At 42.4% G+C, this 11,468-nt stretch overlaps 1 protein-coding gene across 1 annotated transcript; it reads right to left on the bottom strand.

Annotated features, from left to right (window-relative positions):
• Nucleotides 1-518: 518 nt before the first annotated feature.
• Nucleotides 519-7,228, bottom strand: zbtb11 (zinc finger and BTB domain containing 11). The gene is made up of 10 exons (XM_058639142.1): nucleotides 6,704-7,228; nucleotides 5,715-5,962; nucleotides 5,394-5,625; nucleotides 4,309-5,309; nucleotides 3,768-4,082; nucleotides 3,072-3,486; nucleotides 2,833-2,950; nucleotides 2,598-2,756; nucleotides 2,183-2,358; nucleotides 519-1,460 (listed from the first exon to the last, which is right to left on the bottom strand). Exons 1-10 carry the CDS (start codon nucleotides 7,011-7,013, stop codon nucleotides 916-918), a joined length of 3,519 nt encoding a protein of 1,172 aa, XP_058495125.1. The 5' UTR covers nucleotides 7,014-7,228; the 3' UTR covers nucleotides 519-915.
• Between the last annotated feature and the right edge of the window lie 4,240 nt (nucleotides 7,229-11,468).

Below are 11,468 nucleotides of genomic sequence, written 5' to 3'. Positions count from 1 at the left end.
TTTATGCCTTAGTAATAACTGCCTTTTTTTCTTCTAAATCATGACTATGATACTAATTATTGTAGCTTTCTATATTAACACGTATTTATTTTATGCCTAACTATACCAAGGTAATGTTTATTAAGAAACAAACCTAATAAAGTGGTTAAAATTGTCAATTTGAGGGAACTACTTTTAAATTCAGTCCTATATCAGCGTTTACATATTGGCTTAAACTCACATTAATTGTATAACATACATAAAATATTTGATGGGCTTGGAACTTTTGTTACATTTTAGAAGTTTTTGCTGGGTTAGCAATATCATGTTGTTGTCATGTTGTCAGTTGCATTGTTTGTTAGAGTTTTGAAAGGTGCTCGATATGAAAAGATAAGATAATCTTTTATAAGCCCCACATTGGGTAAAATTTACAAAATAGTTGGTAAAGATATTGTTCAGATAACTATAAAATGTGGTTATCTTTTTGTAAAATTCTTAAATGTCAAATGTGAAGAGGAAAGAAATGTTGATGATCGAGGTAAACGTAAAGCACTTTGTTTAATTTGCTCATTCTTCAAACTGACACCAGGAGGGAGTACATGCTGTGAGCTTTAATAGAACGAAACACCTCAGCTCTTCTGTGTTGAGGTGAAACACATTTAGGCCAAAACCTTGTTTCCTATTTCTAACTTTAATTCATCAGCTCATTGCTTATGAACAATCTTTGTTTTACCATTTACCTATTCACACACACACCAGAATGTGAATGTCAGCTCATCAATCATACAGGTCTGAGTAAATACAAAGCTCATGGTTCACTTACATTATGTACATGTCCAGAAAAATAAGCATCTTTTTACACTGTGTTACACTTTATACAGAATGTGACAAATGCTGATCAGTCTTGGTGAGAGAATCTTTCTCTCTGGCAAAGAGCTACTCGACCTCGGCCACATGAGCCACCTCCACCTCCATGGTCTGAATAACCTCGGGTTCTTCTTCTTCTTCTTCTTCGACTTTGGTCCCCGTAAGCGCCTGCTGTGCCAGGACGTAGTTCACAACCTGCATGATGCCCTGATCGGACAGCGTGGCCACTGAGCCTTCGCTGGCGGCCTGAACAGCCTCCACCGCCTCGATCGTCTCCTCTGTGATCAGCACTGTTTCTATTTCCTCTGCGGGCGGCTGCTGTGCGGGGCGGAGCTCGGGGGGCAGGTCAGACGCCAGGATGCTGACGGCGTGCTCCACCTGTGTGCCCTGGTTGTGGAACTGTAGGGTGTCCTTCTCCAGCATGATCTTGCTGGGCAGGTTGTCACTGTGGTACTTGGCCATGTGTTTACGCAGAGTGCGCGCGTCGATGTGCGCCTCCTGGCACATGGGGCACACGTAGGGCCGCTCTCCCGTGTGCGTGCGGACGTGACGCTTTAGGGAGCGGGCGTCGGCCCAGGCGACGCCACAGGTCAGACATTCAAATGGCTTCACTCCTAGAGAGCGGGGCAAGAAAAATAATCAGCACCAAAAACAATTCTGATTAAGACCAGAACAAGACAATTATCAGATTAAGACGCTGCCATAAAAACAATTTCTCTGGCTGATCTGATCAATCCCAACAACACGATCTTCAGATTAGGTGATCACAGTAGATCCATACATTTGTGCCGTGACTTAACAAACAGACATGATGGACTCCAGGGTAGTACCTAACTTGAACAATCATCACAGTCAGTGGACAGAAGAACATGAATTGGTGTCAAAGGAATCATATACATTATACAATCTTTCAGCAGGTGAAGCCCCGGTGACACAGGAAGGATGTGCAAAACCAGGTGCATGATCTACAGGTCTACTGTTGAGCTTTTGTTATTGTAGCAGTGCTGTCTTTGACCTTTGTCCCATTGTTTATTTAATGTTGTATTTCTCTATTTCATTCTCACTCTTCTTAACCAGTGAACAAGTGTTGTATTCCTGCTGTTACCACATTCTGCTCTCTGATTGACAGGAGTGGCTGTGATCAGGCAGAGATCAAGTGTGTGTGACATGTCTGCATGTCTCTGCGAGACATGAACTTGTCTTAAATTTAATTATCATATCCAGCAATGAATTAAATGTAGAGTTATGAGTCCTAATCAGACTTTTCTCTGTGAGATGTAACGTGTATTATAGGAATAAGGTCAGTCGTCAGAAACAAAGGAAGTCAGAATCTTACCCTGGTGGTTGTTGATGTGGCGTCTGTACTCTCGGAGCTGAGTGAACTTTCTTCCACACTGCTCGCACTCTCTCTCCAGGTTCTGCTTGATTCGGCCCTTCTTCCCATGCGTGGCCTTTTTGACGTGTCTCCGGAACAGAGCCTTCTCAAAGAACTCCTTCCCACACACATTGCACCTGAAGACACCAGACATACATGTTTGATATTAAAGAGACGTTCTTGACTGACCACTCCAAGTGTAGAAGCACATGTATAGTGAACTTAAAAAGGTTTGATACAGGACTAATGGTATAGGATGTACATGAAGTGAAATTTGACAAAGTGACTTTTGCTTTCTCTCATACGACTGCTCCAGACAATCTCAAAAAACTAAATCTGGACTTCAGTGCATGTCCGTATGCATCTTGAGACTTACTTGTAGGGCTCAGCTACACTGTGGGACTTGACATGGGAGTACCAATCTTTCTTCCAGCTGTAGCACTTCCCACACACCTGGCACTGGAAGGGCTTCAGGCCCATGTGCTTGTTCATGTGCTGCTGGAGATCTTTGGCTTCATAGAATCTCTTATCACAGCTGCAGGAGGGGAATGAAGACGAATGAGTACAATACAGTTTTAAGCACATGGATGTGAAGCTGAAGCGTTACTCACTGAGCACACGCGAATGGACGGACGTCTGGTTTGGGCTGGTGCTTCTTCATGTGTTTGCTCAGAGCTGAGGCTCGGTGAAATGTTGCTCCACACGTGTTGCACAGGTACTTTGATTCACCTACAGATGAATTTCATGGAAAGCAATGAACGGTTTGACTCAACTGCAACCAAAAAAATCACCACTTTATCAGATAATTTGAATTAGTCCTTAAAAAAACAACAACACAGTGTGTAAGTACCTGTGTGAAGGGTGGTGTGCTCCTCCATGTTCCTCTTGCTCACAAAAGTCTTCAAACAGAATTCACACCGGAACTGTTTGGTGACGTCGTGCAGTGCCCGGTGCATCTTCAGACTGTGTTTGTGGGTGAACGTCTTCCCACAGACCTTACAGGAGTGAGGCCGCACGCCCGTGTGACTCAGCATGTGGATCCGCAGAGAGTACAGCTTAGGCAAGGTCTTGTTGCAGATGTCGCACACAAACTCTCTCCTGGTGGGCGTCGATGAAGTCTTATCATCCAAATTGCCGTCCACCTTCGCCTCGGAGCTCTGGTGTGCAGAAGTTATGGCCATGGAAGTTCGCTGGCTGCTCTGCTGCTTGTGCCGAGCCAGGTGGGCGCGGAGCGAGGCAGCATACTGGAACTCTTTACTACACAGCTGAAGGGACAAAAAAGAAATTACAGTGTGAATAAAGCGGTAGACACAAGGAGGAGCTCCATCAAGAAAAAGACCAAAAGCCAACCACATTTGCAAAGTTCCACTTTAGGAGTATTATAAACATGATATTTATATTACTTGTTATATTAGAATATAAATAATATGATGTTTGTACGTGTGTGAGTGAAATGATGGTATAGCGTGTCACATAATATTCATTCAAGTATTATTTTTGGAAAAAGTGAAAGCCCTATGACATGCTGCCAAATTCCGGTACTTACACTGCATTTGTATCCACGGGACTTTTCATGCTTTAACGTGTGCATGATCAGGGAGTAGCGTCTTTGAAAGGACATGCCACACTCGGAACACGTGTGCGCTCCATCAGCATTGCTCTCTGCAGGGAGCTGGTCGTGGCTCATTTCAGTCTCTGGCTCTGTCGACTTTGCTGCAGCCTCTTCTGTGATCACCTCTGCAGCCACCATGCTCTCCACGGCGTTGGCCTCTGGTTCCGCGCCAGAGTCAGACTGTCCTTCAGGTGGAATCTCGGCTGGTTGCTTTGGTGGTCTTCCTCTCTTCCCAGGCTTTGGACCGACCTGAAAATACATTCATGAAAATGTGATGATGTGTAAAAATGACTCTTTTACGCTGTGCTGGAGAAAAAAACGAAAACAACAACAGGAAGCTCACGCCAATAATCTGGAAGTTACTATTTTGTATTTTTTTTACTTCTGTCCCCATTTCAATTAACTTTTCAATTGATCTGCAGAACAAAACACAACATTGAGTAAATGGTAAGCGTATTATAGTGTAATTATGTACCTTAGGGGTTGTGGCACGAGGCAGGTTTGTGCTCATCTTCACCTCCTCTTCACCCTCCAGCCCCATATGGAGACGAGCATAACCACCCTCACCGATAGATCGCTGACGAAGCCGTCTTTTGTTTGGGTCATCTGACCCCGCCCCTTGTTTGTCTGCAAGGCCTTCGTTAGCAGAAGGGTCTTCCTCCTCCATGGGTACATACTCCTCAAACTCAACCTCCTTCTTGGCCTTGGCTGGACGACCTCGCTTGCGTTTCTGAGGGATCGGCGCTGAATCCACAATCTCTGGAGTCAATATTGCTGCCTCAGCTGCCAGTTTGATGACCTCTGAGGGGTTAACTTTGTCTGCCTCCACATTCAGTACAAAGGCTTCAGCTTCAGCGACCTGTGGCTGCTCCAGTGCCAGGCAGGCTGACACCATGGCGAGGGACTCGCTGGCTCCGGCCTGACCGCTGTGGGTGACCACAGTCATCGTCTCCCCCTCTGCTCCTTCTTCACTGCGTGAGATCAAAGTGACAGTCTCTCCCGGCTCGGCATGTCCACTGTGAGCAATCAGAGTCACTGTTTCGCCATCACCCGCCTCCCCTCCTTGTACTTTGCTTTCCTCTATCGCTTCCGTAACAACTGCCAGTGGCTGCTCGATGTAAGCCTCTTTGGAAGGTGTAACAAAAGCCAAGGACTCGCCAGTTACAGCAACAGCACTGTGGGTGACCACTCCACTGTCGTCAGTCTCTATAGCCACGACGTACGCACCAGACTCATCCTTAGCGCCCTCCTCAGGAGCCAGCTGGCTCGACACCACAGTATGCACGTCTCCTCTTTGATACACCGTCAGCTTCTGTTCCTCCACCTGCTTATGTACAGACTCGCAAATCTGGAGCACCTCAGTCATCAGCAAATGCCGGGCAAGGCTGGCAATCTCTGCCATATAGCAAAAATTAAACGTGAGCATGGAAGTGTATGCAAAGTCAAGCAGTGGGAGGAAGCTGGCTTTGGTGAAACCTGGAGAGAGAGAAAGGGCGGGAGTTTAAAAACTGAGCGGACAAACAGAAAAATCTGCACAGAATGAAACAAAGTGAAACTCACCAGAGAGGTCAACCACAGCTTCATGTGTGGTTGCAGCTCCCTTCTCAAAAAAGAGCTCGTGGAAGTATTCGCTGCATGCTGCCAGCACAGCTTTGTGCGCTCGGTACTCCTCACCCTCAATCAACAGGGTGATGTCGCAGAACTGATTGCTGAGACGTTGCTGGTTGAGTTTGCCTAATATGGTTTGACCATGTTTGGGCAGGAACTGATTCACCTCACCCTTACTGTCCACCTGGAAAGCACATAGCCCCACAACATTAACAAGAGACCTTTAAAAAAAGTCCCACCATTTTTGTTATTGGGGGAAAATAAATTTCTTACAAACACAAGTTCATGCTTGGCCGGCGTTTTCGACAACTTGGATCTCAGATGAGAGGAAGAGTCAGAGAAGACTAAAGCATCATCTGCGTCCTCTTCTTCTTCATCCTCGTCCTCTTCATTCATGTTGGCATTCCCTTTGTGTCTCCTCCCCTGGGAATAGAGTCGAGGTCCAGAACCGTCATCAGTCGTCCTCCTGCTCAGACACTGAGTGCACTCTCTGATGTAGTCTTTCACATGCTTCTGGATACCTGCATTATCACAAAAATGAATGTACCAATGAGTTTTACTGCATCCAGTATATATACAACATCAACAAAGGTCAACTAAATCATAGCAAGGCTTCGGGTTGGGCAAATGCAGAGAATCCAAAACCGGATCACCATCAAAGTCTACCAGTCTAGTTAACTATTCCCTCCTTGGCTTTATATCCCCATACATTTACATCCAAATCTGTCTTTCCTTTAGCGTTTACATGAAGCAACTCAAACGCTGCCAAAGCATAAACTTCTTGGTGGAGATAATAAAAATATTTATCCTGATATAATAAAAAAAATTAAATATGTGTTGATATACCATTTTTACAGTCTGAAAATACACTTTAATTCGCTTTAAAATGTGTCCCTTACTTAATTCAAGTTTTTTAACATGATAATCAATATTGGATCTAAATATTTCAAATCCATTCCTAGTGGGGCTGTAAAAGCTTTATCTTTGACATTATTAGTTTGAATTATTTGCTTGGTCTCTAAATGAAAGTAAGAAATAGGAAGTGGTTCGTTCACATGCAATTATGAAAAGGTAACACACAGAAAGAGCAAGCTTCACTTCAGCCACTAGATGGAGACCGAGAGAAGTTTAGTTTGTGATGGTGGAGATGCTGGTGGTCAACGTGTAAATGAATCCCTGACGTATGTAAACACCAGTTCACCAGTGGCTCTATCTGCCTCTCGGTGACAGCAGGTCCCGAACTCAGCCCCGGTGTGCCTCACCTCTCCACCAGTACTTCTGAGAGATGCACTCCCAGGTGAGTTGCTGGTTCAGATGCTCCCCTTCTTCCGTGATGTGCGCCTGGTTGATGAGTTCCTTCCTCCGGCCGTCCTGCAGCACCACCTCCAGCTCTGTGAAATCATTCTGGCCCTTCAAGCGCCTCTGATAAAACAGAGTTCCGTTCCTCACCACGTAGCAGGCCGCTGCTTTGCGTATTTTCCTCTTGGTGTTTCCCGGCGTCCCCGGCGCGTACGGCTCCCGCTCATCAGTCAGATAGCGAATGATAGCCAAGTAGCTTTCTTCACACGACATGTCTACGCCGCTCACACACGGGTTTTCCGTATAATAAGGGTTTATCTCAAAGAGGGGGGCCCTCTTCTGACATGTAAAATTGATATTTAAATTTTATGCTTTATTCAGATGAAATAAAGCGCAAACTGAGAAAGCGGCAACAACATTTAAAATTGTTTCTAAGGGTGGAACTCAGTTCGTTACCGTCGGGGTAGACTTACCCGAGCAGACAAAATGGCTGCATCACAACCGGATATTGCGTAAGCAATGGCGGAAGTACACTGCCATCACTGTCCACCACAAGAGGGCGCAATGTACAAACTAATTGGCCACAGAACGAGTCACTCTCTTGTGTTTTTTTCATTTCTCCTCCATTTTTTAAAATTATTTCATTATCATTATTTAGTTTTAGTTTTATTTTAACTCATTAATGTTTTATTTAAATTTAATTTAATTTAAATGCCGTTTTACTGTTCCCACTATTATTATAATAACAATAATAATATGCTATTATAATAAAAATAACAACATATTATTATCATTATTATTATACCCGTTTAAAGATGACCAAATTCTCAATATAGTGCATTGTGATAAGAGTACATTTGTGCATAATATGACCATTTTCACTGTAATTTTCATGGACATTTCTAAAGGATATATCTGTGTCCACTGAATTTCAACTTAATTGTATGCATATATGTTATTTCTTACATTTTAAAACGCTGGAAAACAAAGTCTCACGACCCAAAATTCCTGTGGGTCTCAGCCCAGTCATTGGAATGATTGGTCTAATTCATGGTGGCACTGTCACCACTGTGGCAGCCACATATACATGCGTGAGTTGAACAGAGAAACATGGAGTCATCTCTCCAACAGTGCACACATACAGTACACTCACACTAAATGTATGCTTATACAGTATGTGCACATTAAAGTTGCTTAACCTACAATAGAAAGACAAAGGTAATTGAATGTCAAACCACAGTGAATGTGTAGGCTACAGTAAGTAAGTAAGGAGGACGATTGAGTAAATTCACAGTGACTTTGCTCTGTGCAATCTTTTATTCAAAGTCATGTTCTTTAGTTTTTGTTTATTTTTCTGACCTCTTCAGCCAGCAATTTACCTCACGGACACTCTGCTGAAGTTTCTCCTTCTTGTTGTCCAAGTTAGAATCCAAGGACTAGGGAACATTTTCCATTGTTGCCCCCCTGCTGTGGAACAGTTTACATCACACTGTCAGGTTTTCCTGCACTGGTAGAAATTTAAATCCTGTCTATAACCAGGATTTTCAGCTCTCTCTCTCCCTCTCTCTCTCTCTCTCTCTCACACACACACACACACACACATACACACACACTTTTACCTTGTTACCTGACGTTAGAGGGTTTGATTCACAAGTTTTGTATCAGTCAACATGAAAGGAGGTCACATTCAACCCATCCCTTCATCTTAATGTTAGAGAAACACATACATTCAATTGATTGATAATTGTTTTATTAATTAATATTTCATAACAGGACTAGTAGTATAGTATATCTGCTCTGTGAAGCTGTAAAGCAGGGTTTTGGTTTAAAATGCTAATGTAGCATGAACATGCTATCATCCTCAACGCAGGGCTGTCAGTAATAAAATGAGTATTACTGTCAGCATGTGGTTCTTATATGTTCTGTCCACTAGAGGGCAAGTGGGAATAATATTTGTTTGCCATGTTTGCCTTGCTATTTCAGTGTTAGTATGCTAATGTTATAAAATGATATTCAGCTTATTATCATAAAATAGAGGTGGAAAAACATGTGAATAATAAAGTCAGAGAAGAAGGAAGTAGCAAATGTCTGGCATTTTTGCTCAATTTAATTAACCAAGGGAGTATGAATCAGCTTCACTTTTTCCATCTATTAGTCACACACAGATGCTACAGATGTGCAGAAAAAACATGACTGTTCTGCTTTTGCTAAAACTTCAAGGAACAACTGCGTGCAGTAGGTTTCCAGTAGGTTTGAGATTATTAATTTCTTCATCTCATTTTTCACTCAGATCTAGACAGGTGAATGAATGTCTAACACAAACCTGCCATCAAATACTGCATTATGAAAACATATTTATGTTTTTATTTACTGTTGCCTGGAATGAAAAGAGAAATCCTGATCACATGGAGACAGTCACTCTTGTGCAATCACTTCTCTGTCCAGTGTCCACTGTCTCAGAGTCAAACAAATGTCCACCTGTCGTCATGTCTTGTCAGCCAAAGTCTCCTAACTGCTCTTTTCAGCTGCTTCAGAATCTGCCACAGTGGCCTGAATTCAACCCTCGACCACAAATCTCTGACTCACTGAATAAACTTGCGGCTCGACACAGACGTCAGCCTTTAACTCCCACTTTACTGCTTTACTTCCTCCCTCAGTTCAATCATACTTGAATATGCAAAGGCAAAAAAAGTATTGTGAACATAATGTCTTCAGTCCTTCAGTTGGCAGACACTTCACCACGTGTCACTGAAGATTCAGTGCCGAGACAGATGTAGAGTATGTTTGATTCTGTCTCTGATGTTTCTAATGTTTAATCTAACCTATATACATTCAAATGTCCGACCAACAAAGCTGCCTCTGTTTCGTCTCACTGTCACTCGAAACAGCTCAGTAGCGACTCTGCACACCGCCTCACTTCCTCCCAAGGAAGTGTTTGGATTAACATTCATTTGCTCCGTCTTTTGTGCAGGTTTATTGGTCCAAGGTGACAGCATGTGTTCCTCAGTAACATAAGAGGGAAAAAAGTACACATTTACAAAGGTATTCAAGCGGAGGGTTTGAGGAACATGCAAAGAGGAGGAACATGTGACCGCCACACTGAAGGCAAACTGAAAGCATACTATTAGGACTGAGTATAAGTATGTTATGTATCACGATAAAGAGGGTGATTCAAATTACAACACACAGATAGATTAAAGAACAACCATAAGTACTGAGAAGTTACTACAATGTCTCATTTATTAACAATAACAGCAAGGTTCATGAAAATGTTGAAATAATGGTTGTATTACACTCTGCACAGTATAGGTGACGTTTATGTCACAAGCCATCATGGCATTTGCTATAATCAGACAGTGCTATATTTTTGACATCATTTACATTACATTACATTACATTACATGTCATTTAGCAGACGCTTTTATCCAAAGCGACTTACATTTACACCATGTGATGATGAATAATTGGTTTATCTCAATAAGAGCTTTAGATTATAGTTTGAAGTTTACACGGTACACTGTGCAACATCATTTTCTGACTTCATGGTGACTTCATGATGATGTCACACTGCCATCAACACATCATCACCAATCAATCCATCTAAACTTCAGGTTATCATGTCTATAGACCTGTAGCACACAGAGATACATGGAAAATGTGGCATATGAAAAGGATTTGTTTTCCCAGGTCAATGTAAGCTTTAGGTTGTCTATCATTGTCTATCATGGTCTAAAAAGTGCTTTTCAGACCATATTTATTGAGCAGCTCTAAAACTTCAATTATCTGGAGATAAAACAAACACACACACACACAGACAGAAACAACACCCTTCTATAGAGCACATGGGTAACATCTGTTTAAAGGTTTAGAGAAAAATAGTTAATAGACAGACAACGACATCAGGAGTAGAGGGGAACTAAAACTCTTATGTAGATCTACACAATCCAGATACTGAACAATGTTTCACAGAAAAACCACATCTATTATCCATGAGTAACACACGGTAAAATAACATTTTCTCTTATACTTATTATAAATAATCTCTTAACAGCACATTGTCACACTTGACCTACAGCAGGTCTGTGTGTAAGTGCTGGTTGTGATAAAGTGATTATCTGCAGACGTCGGTGGTGCCTCCTATATTCTAACGCAGCAATTCAAATTCTAAGAAAAACTTTATCATTTCTATTTGAGCAATTAATGGTGGCAAAACCAGTATGAAGTGACCTGTCCTGTATGCTCTACATATTTAGGTATTACAATATAGGATTTCTCCTGTTCTATATTGTTACTAACCTTTGTATCCGTCTCTAACAGTAGCTGTAACTTGTTCTGTGTTGTTTTCCCCATGCAGCAAACTCTCGTGTGCACACACACACGAGACACATTACCCACTTCAGCGTCCTCACCACTGACTCCATCACTCTCATGTTGGATTACAGAGAGGAAACGTTTCTCATAAAAAGACTCCCATAATTGCATTTCATGTGATATCCAACCACAGTCGTCCATTTTGAGTTGAAAGCCTGTATTAAAGCTCCCACTGCTGCCACACTCACTTGTTTTGTGACACCATCAAAGACATTATTGCAGTCTTTAATCGTCTGTCATGTTTATGTGACATATTGCAGCCAAAACATGGTTCAAAGTAATGTCCTCGTCATTCTCTAACCTTGAAATGAGAGCAAAGTGAACGTTGCCTCTGGCGCCTCAGAGTCAGAGAAATAG

This window comes from Solea solea, chromosome 9 (genome assembly GCF_958295425.1).
Source record: "Solea solea chromosome 9, fSolSol10.1, whole genome shotgun sequence".
NCBI classification, from domain to species: Eukaryota; Metazoa; Chordata; class Actinopteri; order Pleuronectiformes; family Soleidae; genus Solea; species Solea solea.
The sequence above is the reverse complement of the archived record's forward strand: the minus strand, read 5'-3'. Positions and strand labels throughout refer to the sequence as shown.